The sequence below is a fragment of the Brachyistius frenatus genome, unplaced genomic scaffold (genome assembly GCF_029030835.1).
Source record: "Brachyistius frenatus isolate BFR_SWC_R1_liver_20210118 unplaced genomic scaffold, ASM2903083v1 Contig_21, whole genome shotgun sequence".
Taxonomy (NCBI): Eukaryota; Metazoa; Chordata; class Actinopteri; family Embiotocidae; genus Brachyistius; species Brachyistius frenatus.
This window is the reverse complement of record NW_027210620.1, coordinates 2,593,200-2,615,785: the sequence shown is the minus strand read 5'-3', so window position 1 is coordinate 2,615,785 and position 22,586 is coordinate 2,593,200. Positions and strand designations below refer to the sequence as shown.

Genomic DNA, 22,586 nt, shown 5'->3' with positions numbered 1-22,586 from the left:
GTCCTGGAAATAAATAATTGAGCTACAAAAAGAGTGACCGAGCAAAAATTAGGGCTATGTGAAAATAATTCAATGACAAAAAAATTATGTAAAACATAACTATTATTTCTTCCATATAGGTCTTACTGGTGGGGGCAAATCCAATATAAAATCCAATTATACAGCAATATTTTGCATGACAATATTTGACAGATATGTGCGCCAAGTATAAAAAATTTTATCACATAAATAAAGAAATTTGGCCAACGTGAAACAATTATGTCATTTTTTTTTACATTGTCGGTCTCTGTTTGACGATCCCATTTAGCTATAATAAAAAAATTATTGAAGTGAGATTAACAAACTGGAAACAAACCAAATAGACAAAGTTTTACTTTGGGGGTATTTTTTTTGCAATTGGTTAAAAAAAACACCAATACAGCCAAATAAATCATGCTGTATCGTAGCGCATACTCAGGATATCGCAAAGATATGCATCGTGATTCAAGCGTTGTGATAATATCGCATTGTGGCACTTTTGATTTCCCCTCCTACTACTTACTGAATATTTTTGAATATTTTATATGACAGAAAATAAACCCTCTTCAATAATACAGAACTGAATGAAATCTTCATAATATGTCTCTATCTGCATAAAAAGTCTTTAAAAAAAAGAAGGTTGTACCAGCTGACTGTTCGTTGCAAATCAGGAAATTAGCAAAAGCTAATTGTTTGAAGACTTAAATCTTTGATTAAAATCGACTGAAACTGCAACAAAGTAAGATTTGAAAATCTGATTTTCATATCATGTTTTTTTGGGGTTTTTTTTTTTACAGTGGGCTGCCTGCAGTTACAAGCTGTACTTGTCAGACCACCTTCTTTTTTTTTTTTTTTTTTTTTTACTTCCTGTGTGGTTAAACTGCAGAAGCTCTGAACCTCTGAGATACACTAACATCGACATGAAACTGTCCAAACAAATGCAAAACTCCTGGGCTGTGGTGTTGTGGGAAAACCACACATCACGCAGGCTTATCATGTTGCATAATCTTCTCGACAGCCTGTTCTCAAAAGGCGTTGACTCAGAGCAGCTTGTTTCAGGGAAGGAGGAGCGGGGAAACTACGCCGCCGCTCCTCCTCCAGTAACCGACACTCAGCTGCAGGGGACGAGACCCGTCGTTTCTTATTTCTCGTGGAAACGGGTGAGCCTGCCATATTTCCACACCCAGGCAACGCGGGATCATCATCGCTCTGCTGGAGGTGATCTGCCGCGGCTGGGCGAAACAGCTGACTCCAGGGTGGAAAGAGTGGAAGATGAAAAAAAATAAAAATGAAGTAAGGCAGTAATGTGGCGATATAATATGTTGGTCTCGTAGGCTTATTGATCCCAGCTGACATCCATAACCAGTGTCAAAAGTGACATACACACACACACACACACAAAAACCAGGCAAATCCACCCAGAGAGGCCCGTTTGTAGCGTCACTAGGGTTCAACCTGTTGGTTCGGAGGCAGCGGCGCTCGCCGCTCATCCACTGAGGAGACGATTAAGCTGAAATATGACTCCAGTACAACCTTTGAAGTCCCCGCACTGGGACCGTGCAGGTATTATCTCTTGTTAAAACTTGCTGAGTGTGCGGCTTTTCCCCGAATAAGCCGCCCGGGGGCCACTGAGACTCGAATGGATGCAGCTCGGACGGTTGCTTTTGTTTCTGTTCCTGTTCGATCAGATTTGATGGGGAACATCGTATATGCTTCGCTGTCGCCAGATCAGCACTTTGCCACTTGTCTATACTGCATGTCTATTGCTACACAGAGATTATTATTATTAGCACTGTGAGCGGCAGCGGCGCTGACTCAAAGCGTGACCGTGTTTACCGACATTACAGCTCCTCGTCAGAGCAGCCCGTGTCGTGGTTTTTACAGAAGGGGGCCGCATGAAACACCTGTGCCAGTACCCAGCACCGACAGCCTCTTTACGGTACGCGTGACACATGCAGAGAGTCACCGAGAAAGGAAAGAAGAGGTTTTACTCTGCTGCTACTCCTTCTTTCCTGCCGCAACAGTCTCACTCGGCAAGGCACGCACACTTTGATCATTGTTGCCGAAGCACTTTCCTTTTCTGTTTAGCGGTTTCGCAGCTTTTTGCATACACCTTTGGGTAACCTTCGGTAGCAGGTTTCATGCGAAACAACAAAAATGAAAGTGAAAAAAACCCAGCAAGAGTTAATCATTTAAGCAAATGTTTGCTGGACTGTGCAGTATTTCCACGAAACCCAATGGGATGATTTCATTGAGAGTTTTTACAAAAGATAAACGTGTTCATCCTTTATCATAACTTGGGAACATTTCTGAGGTTTTGTTTCATTTTTTTGTTTAAAGAAGAAGAAGAGGCTGGAATTATACTTTATTTTGCTCGTAATTTGTTTTACAGGTAGAAGCCCACCAACAATTCACGTCACATAGCAGCATAAGATGTTCTTTTTGCTCCTCAAATTTAAAAGTGATACTTTAGATTAAAACACAGAGCATACATATCAATAATAATAACATATATTTCAGATCTGTGAAAAGCATCCACTGACTCAGAACCAGGTCCCTTTATTTCAGAAAGAAAAAGAAAACTGAATAATTTATTGGTAAAACAAAATTATCCACGGGCACATTTTAGTACGCAAGACATGTCAGAGCATATTGTTGATTTTAGAAAGTGAAAGTAAATGAAAACACACACCAGCCACATGTTTCCTCACATCTGGTGTCTGACAGTTTAATCTTTGGCTGAATTCCAGCAGGCTTCACTGGTTTTACCGTTTTTTTTATGCACTCTTCGATCTGAGCACTGCAGTAAAAGACAAAGCAACACGAGGTTAGTAAACTGTGTGAACGCATATATTAAACAAATATATATGTATTTACTGCATATATATGTTGTCAGAAAATAATATTAATAATATCCAACAAATTAATAACATCCTCTCTGCTCAAAAGCATACTGTACTTACCTGGCAATACCTTTGCAGGAATAGGAAATATTGTTATCCAGCACTTTCCGTAGTTCCTTTAGAGAGTCACTGTCACATTTGTTTCTGTATAAAAGAAATGCACAAGGAACAGTGACATAAAGTACCCTTCATACACATACGTACCGTTCACAGAAAGCACAGAACTGATAATTGGCACATGAAAAACCAGCAAATAAGAAAAAAAAAAACGCATAAGAAAGTGAAAAGAAATTAAAACTGCAAGCAGTGATATGCGGGCCCTCGCAGCTTCACGTCGGGGAGCCGGCGGCCCCGACCCGCTGGATCCCCGACGTGAAGCACGCGAGGGTCGGCATATTCCCGCTTGCAGTTTTCTTTTTTTTCTCGATCTTGTTCCTTATTCTTCTTAAAAAAATTTAAAAAAAATTAAAAAAAATTCTTCTTTTGGGCGGCTTTAACATCTTCAAAAACTCATGAAACTTGGTGCATGACGCATGTTTCATGAAGTTTGGAGCATCGTTTGACCTGAAACATCAACTTCCTGTGTCACGGCGAAACATCAAACTTAGCCGCATCGACCTGGCTATACTATATACAAAAATTAATTTTGGGTCACTTTTTGGACAACATACTTTGGACCTTTTTTGTAGGTCCCCGAACCTGTGTGGCTTACCCTTAGAGGGACTTGCCTTAGGAGGTCTCGCCCTCCGTAAACCACATGGCTTACCCTTAGAGGGATTCGCTCTCTGTGAACCGTGTGGCTTATTAAGGGTACTCGCCCTCAGTAAGTCATGAACCTTGTGTTGTTACCTCGGCGGGTAAACCGTGAACCATGTGTGTTGTTACCTCGGCGGGTAAACTGTGAGTGTTGTTACCTCGGCGGGTAAACTGTGAACCTTTTGTGTTGTTACCTCGGCGGGTAAACCGTGAACAATGTGTGTTACCTTGGCGGGGCTCGAACCCGTGTCTTCATGAGGTCGTTTCCAGCTCGGGGTCGGCGTCGTAGACCGCTGGACTATCTTCGGCGCCACAGGACAAGTCGCGGCAGGAGAAAAAGTTTCACGGAGTTCACTCAGAGCTTCCAGTGACTCAACCGACAGTCTGGTTACCTCAACAGGTAAAAGATTCTACTTCACCAAGTTGCTATTAATGGTTCAGATTCCACCTGTTGATGGTGATTCAACTTTTAGTGACGTTGAAACGTTTGGAGAAATTGGAAAAGTTTTGCGTATACTACACATTACAGGAAGATATTTAATATCACTGCAGACCCCCTTGAAAACATATATAGCTACTATCCACAGAATGTCTGCGGCAATTTTGGTCGCATTTGAATGCATATTTATGGTCGGTGGAGTTATAGGTTGCAGTGAGCCAAAGATTTGTCACAATGCTGTCTAACTCCTGGGAAGATTAGTGGCGCAGTGGTTAGGACTGCCGCCTCTCAGCCAGAAGGCTTGGGGTTAAATCCCCCCCTTTGTCATGATTTTAAAAAATTTAAAAAAATCATGTAATTTTTTTTACTTGCGGTAATTTTTTGAACAACATGCCATAGCATGACTTTTGGGTCACTTTTTGGCCGCCACGCCACGGGGACACCGATCAACGAAAACAATTTATTTTGATAACTTTTAATTCCAAAGGGTCAGGGTTAGGGGTTTGATTCCCCCCTCTGTAATGACTTTAAAAAAAAATGTCATCCAAATTATGAAAAAAAAAGTCATACGACAGCAAAGACTGACCTAAAAGTCATTTTTGGGTCACTTTTTGGACATGCTGTAGCATGACTTTTATATCATATTTTGGACAACATGCTATAGTATGACTTTTGGGTCACTTTTTGGCCGCCACGCCACAGGCACACCCATTGACGAAAACAAATTCTTATGATAACTTTTAATTCCAAACATGTTAAGCGGGCACAGATTCACTTTCAAGTCGGTCCGACAAAATCTGAAGGAGGAATTTGTTAAAGTACAACATGTGCGAATCGCCAAAAATGGCAACTAAATTCAAAATGGCGGACTCCCTGTTGAGTTGAGGTAATGGTGTGATGTAACTTTTTTTGTACGTCTAGGTGCGATACACATGTCCACCGAATTTCGTGCATGTAGGTAAATGGAGCCACCCGGGCATCTCTTTAGGGGGCGCTAGCGAGCCACTTGGCCACGCCCACTCGCGACTCCACTAAAATACAAAATTTTTCGCCGGGAGAGACAGCTGTACCAACTTTCATGAGTTTTTGAATATGATAAAGCCTCCAAAAATGCAGTTGTTTACGGAGAATCATAATAATCGCTTGGATAACAATAGGGCTTTCGCTCAGGCCCTAAAAACAGTTCTACATAGAAACAAAACGTACTTATTCTCGGTGATCAGAATAACCTGAAGCTTCGTCACCCGGGGATACTTCAGTCTCTTGATCTCAATTCTTGCAAAAATAACTAGCAGTATAAACAAAAAAGGCACAATTTAGAAGGAATGTAAATTCTTATCTTGTCTTCATTTAAGTTTAGAAATGTGTCACTACGACTTCTTACGTGTCGGGATCAAATGGTTTGCTTCTCTGTCCATCTAGCATGACTGTGGTATTTCCACAGGCATAATCTGCAAACTACACATACAAATTTATTATATAAAAGAATATCCAATGCATTCATGTATTCAGTTTCAGTTCAAGATAAAAAATACAAGTTATATGTGGTAGGGAACACGGGGAAACACGCCCCGTGATTGCCTATCATCCTGATTGCTAAAGAACCACTGATCTTCTCCTTGTTGCCCTTCTCTTCCCACCATGTCCAACCGTTCATAATAAATCCCAACAACGTGTCCTCCAAGGTGAAAAAATGATTCCTCTCCTCAGTGAATTTATGGACCAGGTCCGTTGTGTTGCACCAGAACATCGTCTAAACCTCAAACAACAAAATATTATGACAACCACATCATTTAACTCAATAACGTTTGTTCTTTTTGAACACAGACAGTCCTGTACTCAGTGGTATGTACTTTGTTACATGGATGTGTGAATGGGAACTTCGTGAAGAGCTGATCATAGGCTTCCTCTGGGAAGTTGCATGGGTCCTTCCCCACATACGCTTCTTCAAACGCGCTCAGTACCTCCTTACATCTGAAAAATAAAATGGAACTACTTCGTAACTGAAATGTGGAGCAGACTCATTGTATCGCATACTGTTTAAGTGTAAGTGTGTGCTGTTATTCCAAGTGAATTTATTGGAGACTACGGCCGGACACCATATTTATATGTCGTGATTATATCAATGTTGTGATATGAAGTGTTGGCTTTTTTGTGGTTCTAAAGGCTGGATTACAGAAAAGAAATGCGCTTTGTTGAACTAACCAGACTGTTGAAGCTGGGCTATTATGAACCTTTACCCACTTAATCATTATACCTACAATACTAACGATTATTTATCAAAAATCTCATTGAGTAAATATTTTGGCAAAGCATCAATAGTCATCCCAGCAATATAGTCGCAATATCGATATCAAGTTGTGATTGTGAAATTTGGTTTTGTCCGGATCACCTAAAAACAATTTTAAAAATAGACATCTCTTCTTGAATGTGGCTTTGAACTAATAACATTAAATGTAAATGTAGAGCAGCTTGCCTCTCTTGTTTCTCAGGGTTAGGGTTAGGGTCTCGCATCTCTTCATGAATTCTTTCCTGAATTGGTCAGTTTGAGGAAGCAGCAATACCAGTGGGACCACCGTAACAATCAGAGTACATCCAACGCCGACAACGGCTAATGCAAAACATACCCAGTTCATTTGAAAACCTTTCCTTTAAAAGCTTTCAGGAAACCGAACCGTTGTTACCGAAGTAGTTGTCGTGTCACATGATTTCACTGGCTGCTTGCCAAGGGTCAAAGATTGTGTACAAAAGGCTGCAGTATCAGTAGTCTGAAATAAATAGCTGGACAGATGGACACACCTCTGGTGGCAGGTTCTGTATATCCTTGGTTTTGTGGAGAGGACACTGCAGCTTTTTTGCAGAACTGTCAAGATTTCATGATGATTTCACTTTTATACTTGTGGCAGTGGTCAAGTGATAATGTTAATATTATACCATATCTACCTAACAATAAATCCGTCAGACACAAAGAACTTTGTTGAAAAACGATTCAAATGTTATAGAGTTGACATGAATTACCAATATTGTGTCAAATGTGCAAACTTCACATCTGGCCGAGGAAGTTGAGACCCAGACGCTTTAGACTCCAAGAAAATAGGCAAATTCTTGAAGAGAGCATACGATTTAAACGAAATAAAAAACCAACAGTAATGTACGAGGGTGGATCAAGGCTGCTCCTGTTATGCACGAACGATGTGAGGCTCCACCTATATCTCATCAGGTGTGTGGAGGCTCCACCTACATCTCATTAGGTGTGTGGAGGCTCCACCTACATCTAATCAGGTGTTTGGAGGCTCCACCTACATCTCATTAGGTGTGTGGAGGCTCCACCTACATCTCATCGGGTGTGTGGAGGCTCCACCTACATCTCATCAGGTGTGTGGAGGCTCCACCTACATCTCATCAGGTGTGTGGAGGCTCCACCTACATCTCATTAGGTGTGTGGAGGCTCCACCTACATCTAATCAGGTGTTTGGAGGCTCCACCTACATCTCATTAGGTGTGTGGAGGCTCCACCTACATCTCATCGGGTGTGTGGAGGCTCCACCTACATCTCATCAGGTGTGTGGAGGCTCCACCTACATCTCATCAGGTGTGTGGAGGCTCCACCTACATCTCATCAGGTGTGTGGAGGCTCCACCTACATCTCATCAGGTGTGTGGAGGCTCCACCTACATCTCATTAGGTGTGTGGAGGCTCCACCTACATCTCATCAGGTGTGTGGAGGCTCCACCTACATCTCATCAGGTGTGTGGAGGCTCCACCTACATCTCATCAGGTGTGTGGAGGCTCCACCTACATCTCATTAGGTGTTTGGAGGCTCCACCTACATCTCATTAGGTGTTTGGAGGCTCCACCTACATCTCATTAGGTGTGTGGAGGCTCCACCTACATCTCATTAAGTGTGTGGAGGCTCCACCTACATCTCATTAAGTGTGTGGAGGCTCCACCTACATCTCATTAGGTGTGTGGAGGCTCCACCTCCATCTCATTAGGTGTGTGGAGGCTCCACCAGCAGCTGCTCCTCCTGTGATTGGTACAGCTGATCCTCATTCCACTAATCAACACTGCAGTATATCTACCCCCTGGTCAAGCACTCAAACTTGTTCAGATCCACTCGTCTGCCCTCACAACAAATATTTTTTTAAATTTTTCTGAGGTTTTCATTGTTGACAGTGTCTTTTAAATTGGAGAAAGCAAGAAAATACTGTGCCATTTAAGACGTTAACTCAAGCTTTTAAGTTAGTTGTACTCAATGTAATTGAGGCGATGAGTTGCCTCGAAGGTTTTAAGTTTTGAGTCACATGATTTTGAGTATTAATAAGTGAAAGTGTTTGATTTGTATGTCATTTTAAAAATGACCAAAAAAAGAACATTTGTTGAGCTGAGTTAACGTAAAAGAAAGTGTTAAAGTACTTCATTTTTGAAATTCTGTCAGCTTAATCCCATGAAGAGGTGAATAAAAACTGTTGTCCCATTAACTAAAAATATTTAAATTCTCTTAATAATAGCTTTAATTTAACTGTAATCAAAGCATACATGTAGGATGTAAAAAAAAAGTACTTATATTTAAAATAATGCAAAAAAAATATATTTAACTGTCTTATTCGAGAAAATCTGCAATCTCTCGTTAAAGCGAGGGAGGGGTCAATTTTGTAAATGATTCTTTTAAATACAACCTGGTTGAATACGCTTGGAGTGTTTAAAACAACTATAAAAGAAGATCCACCATGGTGCGCTTACTCTCGGTGCTTGAGTGGGACTAGTTCTGGGACGCTTTCATTTTGTCAAAGTATCTTATGTCGTTTTAAACTAAAATAACTTCTTCATGGTAAAAATGTTCAATAGAGTGGTTCTGATGATAATTTAGGTTGATAAATTAGAACTGCGTGGACAAATGAAAACTCATATTTAGGTAAATGACGTAAGAAAATAGGGTGCTTCAGCTCGTTTTTATAGCTGTTACCTAGTGAGCGCATCAAAAGACAACTTTACAACCTCATGTTTTCATATTTTATTTGATTTTTTTTTAAAACAATGCGAATAAAAATAGAGGTGAGATAGTATTTTTAAAATAGATGGCAGCACTGATATTTTACCCTGCAGGACATTGACCACAACTCATACAGACCTAATAAAAAGCTTCCCTGTCACAGCCTGCAAAATTAAAAGATGCATTGATATGTTGTAAAAATCTATAAGCGACATTTATGTAAAATAAAAAAAGACACATTTGTTATTTAGTCAAACTGGCCCACAGGTACAAAAATATTTAAAGTACATTTACAAAAACAGATTAGAAAACAAGACAAATACTCTATAGAGCTGGTTGTTAATTTTCACCAGCAGGGTCCGCAGGAATTTCTTGGACTGTCGATGCACTCTTGGATCTGAGATCTGTAGAAAGAGGCAGAATAACAAGTTCATCTTCTGTGCGAGGACAGAAACATACATGATAAGCTCCTTTCACACACGTTATACTTACTCAATGACTTCTTTGCACTTATATTTTATTCTCCTATCCAGGTCTTTCCGCACATCCTTTAAAGATGCATTCGCGCAGTTTGTCCTGAAGAGGAGAGACGCACAAACGATTCAGAAACAACGACTTCAGGATACATTTTTTTTCAGTTCAAGTGTTTTTCTGTGTTTTGTTGACATTCATAGATAAACACGCCAAACATCACATCAAAAAAGAAGCAAAAAAAGGGAAAAACAAAGTGTGGGTGAAGGGAAAGAGAAAATCTTACCCGGTACTCGAGTTCTCCTGTATGACCAGAATAACTGTCAGGCTTTTAACTCTGGGGGGGCTGAGCCTCTTCACCTCGATGCGCCTAAGAGTGCTGACGGCCAAAAGAAAAGAGGACAGTTTAGAGGGATTATATGAAATCACAGTGAAAAGCGTAACCAACGTACAGCCACAGGAACACGGCGACTTTTCTGTTGTACATGAACTAATACTGCACTTGTTCCCTTTCAGTTTGTCCTCGTCTGTATTCAGCAGCGCACAGCGTTCCCCTCTAAATCATCCTAAAGTGCTAATTAAAGGATCTGTGGTAATCTCTGAGAATTATTCTGATGCGGAATGTCTTCATAAAACTTTCTCCTCACGTAACTGTAAAAGGGAAATAGGACAGAAGAAATAAATCCCCCGCAAAAAATCTGCACACATCAAAGTGATTCACAGCGGAGACGCAGTCATTTAACGCCGACTTGAAAACAAAGACAAACAGAAAACTGCCGATAAAATACAATATAATCATAAAATGTATATATATGTAAATGCAACAAAACAAACCGTTGTATTTGCTGACTGAAAGACCATCTGAGAGTGAGATATCAAAATAGAGTACGGGGGTAGCTGGGTAAGAAATGGAATATAAAAAAATATAAACCTAAAAATAATATAGACCTAAAATAAACAGCTATTTCTTTAATAATATCTCCAACTCGTGTAAATATCGCAAAACTAGAGCTGAAATAGTTAGAAAAAGAAAAATGGAAGCAAAAACAAGAGTGTTGCATTTCTATTTTTGTTGAGTGTAAATAAATAAATGTGATGGGGAAAGCATTCGGATAAACACGAGTTTGAAATCTGGCAAAAATCGCGGTGACCTTGGAGAAAGAGCCCCCTTGAGTTCTCAAACAGGAAATGCATAAAAAAAAAAAAATGGTAAAGGAGACAAGAAGAGGCTCGGTGTCCTCGATGTCCAACAGGCTGCATCCCAGAATGCACTGGGAAGTTAGTCGGCATCAGTTATTGTCCTGGAGTTTAAATGTACGAGAACGTGATTTAAAAAAAAAAAAAAAAAAAAAAAAAAAAAAAGAGACACTTCCTCAATAGCCGAAGTCATAAAAAAAGGGTCCGAGGAGCCCGAGCGGGGCGGAGAACCGACCTGTCGGGAGTGACCGGGACGTCGATGGATCCGTTCAGCATGACCGTGACGTCACCGCAGGCAGCGTCTGCAAACTGCACACACGAGGAGGTCGTTGGAGGAGAAAATATGGCTCAAATAGTGACAAATAGTGACACGTATTACCCAGAGATGATAAGTAGGTGAATAGCAACACATTCATGAGAAGTTTTGTACACAAAAAAAAAAAGCACACGCTTTTCATCAATTTCGTTGCTGCACCAGCAGCTGATATGAATATGAGTTTTTAGACAGATCGATAGGACTTTATTAATCCCGCAGTGGTCGTCGGCAGCAGCGTCGAAACACAGTTATGAAGAAAAAGGTGCACACAATAAGGAAAAATGATAAAAAAACATATACAATAACATAGGATAGATGAAAAAGATGTTCTTTTTTGAAAAAGTAAGACCAATGAATAAACACACACACACACACACACACACACACACACACACACACACACACACACACACACACACACACACACACACACACACACACACACACACACATCAACTCTATACACAAAAATTCAATAAATACAACTTGAGAAGGAAAAAAAAAAAAAAGTGTCCGTTTAAATGTGTTAGTTTTAATTTGGAATGTTTGTTTTCTTATCATACACTTTAATCTGCTGTTGACGGTTTGTTTTCGTTTCCCGTTCGCCACTCTTTTACGTTTGAATAAGTATGTATTGTCATATATATACGGGGAAAAAGTCCATCACGTGGAAGTTGTTGCATAACAGCCGAAGTAAACCAAAGCAGGGCTCCTCTGAGTGTGTGGGCCGCAATGTGGCTCCATGGAGACCGACACAAAGCCTCATTGACGAAGAGCTGGCCGGTGTGACCTTTTTCTTCTCCCCTCATTTAATGCCCAGAGGAGAGATATTTTGCCGCACCTTGTGGTCCGCGATATGTTTAACCTCGAACAACTTCTCCACCGCGGGACCGTGGTATATTTTTGTCCACGGAGACTTAGGGAAATTGTCGTCGGGCAACTTACGGCGGCTGAGGCTCTGTTCCAAAACGAGCGAACGGGGTTGTTATCGCAGTCCGTCCATTTCGGGCAGCCGACGGTGAACGTTTCTACAAACGACAACGTGAAAGATTAGTTTGTTTGTTTGTTTGGTGGGGGGGGGGGGTGGGGGGGAGGGAGGGAGGGTGAGCAAGCGAGCTCGTGTGAAACTGAAAAAATAAAAAATAAAGGGGAAACCTCAGAAGGTCACACGTCGGTTAAAAAAAAAAAAGAAGAAGAGAGAATTCAAAGATCGAGCGCAACATTAAGTGATGTTATCAGAAACACAAACCAAATCTAGATGTGCAATAACTGTGGACATACAAAGTAAGAGTACGTCACTGTGCGTGGGATAGTTACCATTTGGGAACATGGGGCTCGAAAGGGTTCACATACGAGCAGCATTTGTCGTGAGGGCCCGAGCACTGAAGCGCAGCACAACAGGAAGTCGATGTTTAACGTCTCAAAGGGTGTTTGAAACCGCATGAAACGTGTCACATAACATGTAGCGCGGTGGTCACTGCTTTCAGTTTCAATTTGTGTCACTTTTACTGCTTTTACTGCTTTTCACGCTGCTGTAACAAAACAAGATGTCCCTTTGCGGGATCTATAAAGTCTATCTATCTATCTTTCTATCTATCCGTCTGTCTGTGCTTGACTTCAGAAAATAAACGTTTCTTTCTGCTGTCAAAAACCGCGGCAACACAACCCCGTCGGCTTCCATATCAACCGACACGGAGAGGAAACGGAGTCAGGAAGCCGGTATTTGCACACTACAAATGTGTACTTTCAACATTTTGACGCACTGCGTTTTTTTTGTGTTTTTTTTTTAACAGGTAACGTGGCGAGCTTACTGGCTATTTTCAAAGCAAGTAAGCTCCATTTCTTCCTTTCGCCGCGACGGCAACACTACTTCTCGGAGCGCTCAAAAACGTCCCGCTTTCCCGGCGGGCCGTTCCTCCGTTCGACGGGAGTTCGGAGGTCTGAACTTCCCCACTTACCAGTTGCTCGCGAACGCACCCTTCAGCTGGAGATTAAAAAAAAAAAAAAAAAAAAAAAAGAAGTCTCGAATTCTCACTGAGTAACGCGAGGAGGTCGATTCCAGCCTCTGTCAGGCTTGTTAGCTCAGTTTAGCACAAAGACTGGAAACAGGTGGAGTTTTAAAAAAAAAAAAAAAAAAAACAAGGAGGGGTTAAGGATCAGATTATTTCTTTGGGCGCTAAGAACTTCCTGGAGTCCAGTTGTCCTCACGAGGTTGCCAGGCAATTTCAGAAAGTTTCTGCGCCCGATGTTTCCCATCATCCGTGTCTACCGGCTGCTGGTGGTAGCTTCATATTGAGAGTACAGATGAGGGCGGTATCGGTCAGCCCGTCCCTGCACTAGTATTTTGTGGGTGCTCTTCACTACCAGGAATAAAATTGCACGAGAACCTCTTTGTGATATGTGAATTCAACTGTTTTTTTTTGTGGATCTGTTTAACTGTATTGTGACCAGTTATGCGGTTGCCTAAAGTGCTTGAAGACTCTTACTGTTGCTGCCCTTCTTTCCACACCAGGTCAGACCATTCACATTCAGGACGAATCCCAACACAGTGTCCTCCAGGGTGACGAAACATTTGTTCTTCTCGGTGAACTTGTGGACCAGGTCCTTCGTTTTGCTCCACAACATCACCTGAACCCCACAAAAACGCAGAAAAAAAAAAAAAAAAAAAAAAAGAGATTTACATGAATGAGATGACGCTGCGGAGAAGATGCACGATGTCGTGATTGAGGTTTACCGTGTTGCACGCGGGTTCGACGGGGGCCGCGGCTATGAGAGGGTCATATGCTTCCATGGGGACGTCACAATGGTCCCGCTGGACGTAGGCTTTCTGAAATGCGTCCCATAAGGCCTGACAGTCGTAGCTGAAAAGAATAAATGAGAGTTTTTAGTATCTGGAATGTGGTTCTGACGGGTAAAAAAAAAAAAAAAAGCTCCAGTTACAGGTTCAAGATTCGGAACGGATTGTGACATATTTTCATACTTTTAGGATTAGCTGCAGAAAGATGCATGTCTGAAATGCAGTTTATCTACTGAAGTAGCAATTCACGGTTGAAACGCAGACAACATAACGGCAGAAAATCTGGATTTTGGTCGAAAATCTGGAATCTGGACCGTTAAAGTCACTATAAAGAAACTTCATCAAAACAAAAGTATGCCCAGATCATATCTCCAGTCAATATTGGTCTATTAATAAAAAGAAGAAAAAAAAAAAAAGGTGCTTCAAGTCATTCAACACTGTCATCAATATCATCCACTGTGCGCACGCTGAATAAACACTAACAACGTGCAGACCGGCAGAGAGTAAATAAAGGAGAGCGACAAATCAATTATTGACTGGAATAAAACATGTCTAAACCCGAGGCTGAACTCCCACTTTCACAGAAACTTTACTTTCAGATTCATTTAACACCCTTTTCACGGAAACTCTCCGAATGGCTAAACAATCCTGAACACAAAAGTGAATACTGCACCAGTCAAGACTGCTCAAACATTGCAATTTATTTATTTAATTTATATAATAAGATTGTTTTAAATTATACTAAAATACATTTTGAGAAATGATCAGACTTTTCTTCTTTTCTTTTTTTTTTTTTTTTTAGCTCTTATTCAGCCAATCCTCCTGTATATAAATGGGACAGAAAAAAAAATAAGTACAGAATAAAACTTCAATGAATTTATTGCAGGACATTGAGGGGCAACACGGCACTGGTTGTTGTTGTTGTTTTTTTACCTGTGCATACTTAACAAACTGGGTACTGATGCATATATACATATATAAATAGGCTACATATGAAATAAGATGATTTCAATATATTCAGTCTTCAGTTGTGTGAGGATAAGGACCCCCCCCCCTTTTTTTTTTTCCTTATATGTGTAGCCTACACGAATGTGGAAAAACCGAGAAAATAATAGACACGCTTACCCTGTAAAAGTTTTGCACCGAGCAAAAAACACAGGTTGAACTTGACCTTTTTCCTGGCGCAGGACCAATGTCCACACCACCGCGAGGACAACAACGAGAAGGACAGAAGCGACACAGAAAATGAGGCAGCATCTCCTCTTCTTCTGCCGGACACAAGATTCTCCGCAGTCCATTCGCGAGTCCGGAAAAAAAAAAAAAAGTTCAACTTCGAGTGAAACTTCGTCGGACGGCTTGTTGTCTCGTTGCGCCTCGCTCGCGCTTTGCGCACCTTCTATTTAGAGAATTAGTGCGCACGTCAACGAGGTCGTCGCGTGGCCGCGCGCTCCAATCAGAAGCCGTTTTCTTTTCTTTCTTTTTTTTGTTGTTGGATCGAGCTGCTTTATTAAATGCACCGTTTAAAGAAAAAAATATTATAAACATGATACAAAGTTGTTTTTAAAAAAAATAAAAAAATAAAAAAATAAAGATACAGCTAATATGTTGGAATTCATCGATAAAAGAATGTTTTTTTGTTTTTGTTATTTAAGACACATAAGTGTCCTCGGATGTAGCTACGCTCTTGATGCAGGGACATCCTGGGCTGTGAAGTTATTCAGAAGCTGCAAAAATATACTTGTTAAACACGTTTTGAAACCTTTGTTCAAAATGTTTTTGCGTTGTGCAAGTGAGTGGGTTTGTTAAAGATGCTTAAACAACATCAATCAGCTGCTGAGAGTTCGTTGCACGGCACATTTCAAAGGTCATAAAAAAAAAAAAAAGCTGTCGTCAGTAAGCATGTTTGACCTTTGAGAAACTAAATTAACGGTTGAGCATTCTTGGAAACAGGTTTATCGTCTCTGCTCCAGTTACACACTGAATATCTGCATGTGCGTATTAGAGCCTTAATGGTTCATATTCATGGAAACCGAGCACATTAAGGTATATTACTGGTTGTCAAAACCAAATGCTCACAGTCATAATTACTGGTAAAAAAATATTATATCATATTGCAGAAGTCAAGTGAGCTACTTTCGGTTAAAGCCGAGAGAAGGCAGTTTTCTAGAAAAGGCACACACAAAAAAACGGGAAAAAAAACCCTATCATAAGCTTCGGGCATGGGAAAATGTACATGCTTAATAAACACACAAGGCTTAACAGCTGCCATGCTCATCTATATTCATATAACTGCCTGGACCAGGGTTCTCCAACCTTTTCTCCTTGATTTGAGTAGATCATGATTTGCTGCTTGGAGACCCCTGGCCTAGACCCGGTCTCTGAAATGACCTGTGATTGGCCCAAAGTCCTCCACGTGGACTAGATTTTCAAGTGATCATTCAGAACACCTTAATCAAAAAAAATGCTAGATGGTTATTCAAGGAAAGGCTGTTCCTTTATTTACAGTGTGTATGTACATAAAAATCCTGTTGATCTTCATTTTACCCTCACTAGGCATAAACACCAGCACCGGACTACGTAGTATTTTGGAGGTGATTCAGTTGGATGTGAAGTTGTTTCTGTGTTACAGGCCGTTCGCTTGTGTTTGGCAGGAGGATTGTTTCGGGTCCTGGAGACACTGAAGGATCCGCAGGGTCCTGTGGACAAAGAGGATTTGGGTTAACGTGGGATGATTAAGTCAGGAAGTTTGATTTGAAGCCATGAGCGACAACTGTTTATTTACGACGGTTGTGATATGTTATTACGATGTATGTGTCCATGGCCACAGACCTTTAGACTGAATGACAGTGAGTTTACTGCCAGTGGGCGAGTTTGGGCTACGAAAAAGCCTTAAACTGTCTCACACCGTTTGAACGTGTTGGTTTTTACCCAAATTTATGGATATTGGAACGCAGGGCGATACCACCATTTTGAATTGATGACCAAAGATTTCGACATGTTCCCCTTTATAAAACTCCCCGAACAAGTCGTACGGTGTGAAGACGTCACTCACTGGTCGTCGTCCGTGCAGGTCCAGTGGAAACCTCTGGACCGGAGGATTTGGATCAGGTCAACAATGGATCCTTGAGTACATGATTCCCTGCATAAGGGACAAACTGGGTTAATGAACTGTGTATATGACTGTTTTTTATGGATATGACTTTTTGACAAGCCACCATTTACAAGCCGTAACTACTGGCAATATAAAAAGTTAATAAAATTGTTAAACAGATCGATTAAATTCCTAGAATCAGAAAACGTGGGCTGCCAGGCTGCCAACGATGTTGGTCCCTTCTTTTTATTATATTGTTTTGTCATTATACAATATAGTCCTGTGATTTTAAGATACTGTACTCATAAATGATGGATACGTGCGGGTTGGAAGTTTTACATGAGCAATCACAAATTTCCTTCAGGATTAACAAAGTTGTATCTTATAAAATTTGTCGTTATCAAATTTTAACATTGCATGAATAAATTGATTTTGGTGCTGATTCTGCACCCTTGACTCCAAGAAATTGATGAATTAAACCTTTCTGTTCTGGTGGAGCATATTCCTGAAGTTTAAGTAGGCTATAAATGATTTATTTGCCATTAATTATTACTTAAGAAGCTTTAACTTATCAGAAAGTACTTTTTTATATATATATTTTTTTTTTTATAAGAACTTTGCATTGCTGGAAAAAAAACTCCACATAATTAAGTGTAAAGTGTTTTTATCCTCACACATGGGGTCCGTCTGGATTGGTCACCACCTTAATGTTGACGTAATCAAGCCTTTGTGGATTCAAGCTGTCCAGTTCGACACTTCCAAACATGCTGAGATTTAAAAAATAAAATACAAAAAAATGAAAAATGTTTTAAAGTATACTTAAGTGACAGCGACATATTCACATTATTCACTGTTTCTTACCTTTTTCTATTGAAGGCGTTAGCAATAGATCCATTGAGTAATACAGTGATGTTTCCGCATGCCATCTCTGCAAACTAACAAACGGAGGAAGAAAATCACATGAGAACAACAATCCACTGCTGGTATTCCGATGGTATGTTGCGGGGAAATGACAAACAACGCAACTGTGTGAATTAACGTGTGATGATGGAACCATTGTGCAGTTTGGAGACTCACATTTTGTGAAGCTTGCCTCCACAGGGAATAGACCGGATGGTTTCTACATACTGACCACTTGGGACAAGAGTTGAAATCAAAACCTGTGTCGAATGCAAATGTGTCATTACTTAAGACTCATGAATGAATAGGAAGTAGAAAAAAACAAACAAGCTTAGGTGATGTGTAGACATGCAAAGACCTTTAACTTTTGTAATAAAAGTCCTAAAAGCTGAGTAAAACATTTGGGAGCACAGCTGCAACTGCCTGAGCGATGACATTTTAGAAAAATCCCATTGCTGCCATGTGAGTTTTTATAAAAAAAATTGGGAACAAGTTTTCTCCAAAATTATTAAAGGAGTAGTCTGCACAATGACACCACAGCTAGCAACTGGTTAACTTAGCAAAAAGAGTGGGAAGCGTATTGCTGCTGCTGGAGGCTCCCAGGAGCTCTGAAGCTCAATAATTAACTCCTAATATCTTATAAGATATCTTATCTGTTTAAATGACCACAATCAGACAAGCTGTTGCCCTCGTTTCCATGATTGCTACATGCTCGGCCCACTAGCTTCATATTCACATCATTAGGGAAGAGTACATATTTAGACATGTTTCTTCTATATTATTTCCCAATAAGCATTAATTGTACTATGTGGATTATTTTTGGGCATTAAAAGCGGCTTACTAATGTTGATGTCGCTAACTTTTAGCTTGACAGTGACAATGATTCAGAGCCTCAAACATAATGCATGAAAGTGTAAACAGTAGGCTATGTTATCATATTAGTGATATCCTCAACAAGCAAAAAAAAATAGAACTTGATAACTCATTAATTGATAAGTAATTCTTATTTCGTTGAATCTTTTGGTATTTCCTTTTAGGTAGCGTATTTGAGTTGAAAAAGTCTACTCAAAATGTTTCTCTTTTGGTTTCATTGTTTTGAGATCTTGTCTCGCTAAACCTTGAAAATAACCACCGGAGTCTTCCTCTTGGCCACACCAGACGAGGTCGTTGAACATGTAGCCAACCAGTGTGTCCTCGAGCGTCCAGAAATGACGGAAAACAGCTGCGTAGCTGTGCATCAGTGTCCTGGTTTTACTCCAGAAGAGGAACTAAATAGAAGGAAGGGGAAAAACAAAGCAGGTTAACAAAAAGATTTATATATCATTTTAAGAAATTCTGAAATTACATCTTATTTTGGAGCCAACAATCCCAATATTGCTCACCCTATCACAAGGCCAGATTTCTGGCATTGCATTAAACATGTGAGAATAATCTTCGACCGTTACGTTACAAGATGACTGACGGGCGACGGCCTCCTCAAACTGTCTCCAGATCTCTTCACAGTCATACCTACAAATAAAAATAGGATATTGTTTTTTGGTTTATGGAGCTGCAACAGTCATATTTACTGTCCACTTGTCACCTTCTCAAAGGTGAAAACGTGCTGATCTTTGAGTTAAAGAAGACATTTGAAGATGTCACCTTGAATTCTGAGAAACTGGGATGGATATTTTATAGAGGAAGGGATTCATTATTTAGTCTGGAAAGCAACCGATTAATCGATAATGGAAGTAATAATTAGTTGCAGCTTCGTTGTTATGGATGCTGCATGTGTCGCCCCACTGGGAAAAATCCTTGCAATGCAAATCACCCAAACGCTTCAAACGGTACGTTGACATTCAACGCACAGGCCAGTTTGTAAGAACTAAATTTGAAGCCTTTTGACCTAAATTCAATTCTATTTAAAAAAGTAAAAAAAACAACTATGAATAGCATGAATAGGCTTCACAGACACTCCTCTTTGTGCACTTAGTTATTACAGTAAAAGAGACAAAATTACATTGCATAAGAAGGATAAGTCTTGCAACATAAAGTCAAATTTCACAGGAAATAGCAAGTCTTTTCATGCCCTTGTAGTAACAGTCTCAGTCTCTGTTGCTTTCTTTCGACGAAAGATAAATACATAAAAAAGAAAAAAAAACAACCTCATTCAACATCACTCATTGAACTTCATATCAAAACTGCCTTTAATGTTGGCCTTTCAACGCTGGACTGAAAATGTGATGCTGTGTTTCAGCCAAAGCTTTTGTTTTGGGTTTTAAGAGGAAATCAAGTCTTTTGATGAATCAGCCGAGCCGTGAATTCCTGCCATGGAATTTGCAAACCGAAGCCCTGTCAAGGTGATAGGACATGACAGTAAATCAGTGCAAAGTGCATTACCTTGGACTGTCGCTAAGCAGAGTGACGTAAGCGTAACACCTCCCGACCACAATGTGTTTAATGTTGGGAGTTGTCCCGAGCTCGGCTCTCGGTTGACCGGGGCAAAGCTGGAGCATAATGAACCCTTTGAGATGGACACAAAGATAAAAAAAAAACAAAAAAAACAAAAAACAAACAAGAGAGGACATTATCTATCACAAATGGAAGGAGCATGAAAGAAGGAAATAAAGAAAGAAAGAAATTAAGAAAGAAAGAAAGAATGTGTGGAAATGTCAGGAGGATTTACTTACATATTGTGATGCTGATCTTTACAAAGAATGCAGATGTTTTAGAGGATGTCATAACAGTGAGATCTTGGACTATCTCATTGCTCCTCAGAAAAGATGTGTGTTTGTACATGTTTTACTCTGCTTTACTGTTGAAGGGCAAAAACAAAACAAAAGGGCTTTTATATCAGCTTTGGATGCGGCTCAGTTACTTTTCTTCATGGGAACTCACAAGATCTGTTTGATTGACTGAAATCAAATTATCTTGTGGCGGCATCAAAACTTCTTCCCATGTTTTTCTTTTTTTTTTTTTTTATCCGGAGCTGTCAAACCTGGCAGCTTTTCCAACGTTTACATTTTAACCCTTAAACAACAACAAAAATCTCCTCGCATAAACACACACGCATTAAAAAAAAAAAAAAAAAAAAATTAAAAAATTAAAAAATTGAAAAATTAAAAGAAAAATGCAGATCACAGCAGAATTTTTTTTTATAAAATATCATGGTAATAAACTTGAGAAAAAAAATGCAGATGCTCACTTTTTTTTCTTCCATGCAGAAGGTTAAACTGCAACAAATGGCTCCTTTGGCTGTGAAGGTAAACGCTCGGGCCCCGTCAGGTTTCTGCCTAAATTGGAGTCTCGCTGTGGTGTGATGTTGATGCGTGCCCTCTTCTCAGAGGCTAATGGTTGACCTGCCAGAGAGGCTGGTCTTCATAGGTCGACGAAACACATCTCCTCACCGCCCGAGACACATTCATAAAGGACGGATGGGATGTTGGTTTTTTTTGTTTTTTTTTCTCCCACCCTCCTGTTGCAAAGAGCAGATCCACATGACTCCCATTACAGGTCCTTCAGGAATCTCCCTAAACGGATTCAGTGCTTTTTCTCAGGGGACATTGTGGTGTCATCTGGAGGATTAAATGTATGTTGCTGTTGTCATGGGGCCTGTTTATTTCCAACGTGAACGCAGTCCCAACAACGATATGTTTGTTGCACGAAGCCTGAAGGGTTATGTTGCATGAAAAATCAGACGCAGAAGTGGCTGCAGTACGTGACGTTTTAATGGTGAAACATCCAGATACAGTATGGGGGATTGTCATTTTGATCATCTGTTGGTTAGTTTGCAACGCTTTTTTAAAAAAAATTTTTTATCATGCCTTAAGTGTCAATAGGAGGTTGTGAGATTTTTATTTCACGGAAAAGATGAAACAAATCTGCTCTTTCATTTGGCAGTACTGTGGAGTTACGCAACACTGGGACATTCACTGGAACGTTTCTGCCAATATTTGAATACTCGACCTGATTACAAGTATAAGATTCAAATACTGGAATCTATCATTTCATAATAAAATAGGAAAATGAGGAGTTCACTTTCCTGCCTGTAAAGTGCTGAAGTTGCTGATTGCTAAATGCTCCAATATACCTAATAATCGAATAATCATGTCTATTATTTACCACTACTAATGCATGTTAAAATGCCAACATTAGTCCTTTAAAAAAAAAAACCCTGTAGCACCTCACACTTGAATTTGGAACTACTTATTCGGTTGTGAATAATTTTTTTTTTTTTTTTTTTAAAAAGAGGAAATTATATATTACAAGACTGTTTAAAAAAAGTTGGCCAATGTTCCATGGTGCAATTAAAGGTCCAATTGTAACATAAGCGATGACTGAAAAAGGAAGTGCATTACTCTAAACAGTCCTAAAAAAAGCATTATTATCCCGCTGTTACTGTCAAAGTGTGAATGACCTTTTACACTTGAAATGACCTCCTTCCTATTCGGAGAAATGAAACTTTGCTTATTTGCACACCGAGCCATCGTGAAGGACCTCCGATCGCAGCTCAAAAGCGTGCACCGTTTTCATTTTGTGTTAATATCGAGTGTGTAGCATAAACATAAAAGAGTGTTGCCAGACATCTCATTATCTGCTTAAAGAAAATGAGGACTTTGAATTTCTCAGATAATAAGAAACAGTCATTAAAAGAGGTCATAAGAGGTTAAATCTATATAATGGTGTGGATGAGATGACGCCCTCGTGTTTTTAAAGCTTGTTAGCA

The 22,586-nt window shown here is 40.0% G+C and overlaps 2 protein-coding genes and 1 pseudogene across 2 annotated transcripts; all 3 read right to left on the bottom strand.

Moving 5' to 3' along the window:
* Positions 1-2,371: 2,371 nt before the first annotated feature.
* Positions 2,372-6,714, bottom strand: LOC138619635 (ADP-ribosyl cyclase/cyclic ADP-ribose hydrolase 1-like; annotated as a pseudogene).
* Positions 6,715-9,127: 2,413 nt separating this feature from the next.
* On the bottom strand, positions 9,128-15,382 carry LOC138619726 (ADP-ribosyl cyclase/cyclic ADP-ribose hydrolase 1-like). Its single transcript, XM_069696414.1, has 8 exons — positions 15,016-15,382; positions 13,828-13,954; positions 13,580-13,721; positions 12,039-12,121; positions 11,013-11,086; positions 9,867-9,959; positions 9,602-9,685; positions 9,128-9,513 (listed from the first exon to the last, which is right to left on the bottom strand). The coding sequence occupies exons 1-8, from the start codon at positions 15,186-15,188 to the stop codon at positions 9,456-9,458; spliced, it is 834 nt and encodes a 277-aa protein (XP_069552515.1). The 5' UTR covers positions 15,189-15,382; the 3' UTR covers positions 9,128-9,455.
* A 41-nt stretch (positions 15,383-15,423) lies between these two features.
* On the bottom strand, positions 15,424-20,828 carry LOC138619725 (ADP-ribosyl cyclase/cyclic ADP-ribose hydrolase 1-like). The gene is made up of 9 exons (XM_069696413.1): positions 20,551-20,828; positions 20,261-20,384; positions 19,264-19,390; positions 19,014-19,149; positions 18,059-18,141; positions 17,843-17,916; positions 17,656-17,748; positions 16,943-17,029; positions 15,424-16,586 (listed from the first exon to the last, which is right to left on the bottom strand). Exons 1-9 carry the CDS (start codon positions 20,657-20,659, stop codon positions 16,514-16,516), a joined length of 906 nt encoding a protein of 301 aa, XP_069552514.1. The 5' UTR covers positions 20,660-20,828; the 3' UTR covers positions 15,424-16,513.
* Positions 20,829-22,586: the final 1,758 nt, after the last annotated feature.

Coding starts and splice junctions, on each gene's coding strand:
- LOC138619726 (XM_069696414.1), bottom strand. CDS start 15,188: ATGGACTGCGGAGAATCTTGTGTCCGGCAGAAGAAGAGGAGATGCTGC. Junction 13,955..15,015: donor CGGTGCAAAACTTTTACAGG/GTAAGCGTGTCT, acceptor TATTCTTTTCAG/CTACGACTGTCAGGCCTTAT. Junction 12,122..13,579: donor TGGAAAGAAGGGCAGCAACA/GTAAGAGTCTTC, acceptor TGTCGTTTGTAG/AAACGTTCACCGTCGGCTGC.
- LOC138619725 (XM_069696413.1), bottom strand. CDS start 20,659: ATGTACAAACACACATCTTTTCTGAGGAGCAATGAGATAGTCCAAGAT. Junction 19,391..20,260: donor CTGCTTAGCGACAGTCCAAG/GTAATGCACTTT, acceptor TTTTATTTGTAG/GTATGACTGTGAAGAGATCT. Junction 16,587..16,942: donor ACCTGCACGGACGACGACCA/GTGAGTGACGTC, acceptor CTTTGTCCACAG/GACCCTGCGGATCCTTCAGT.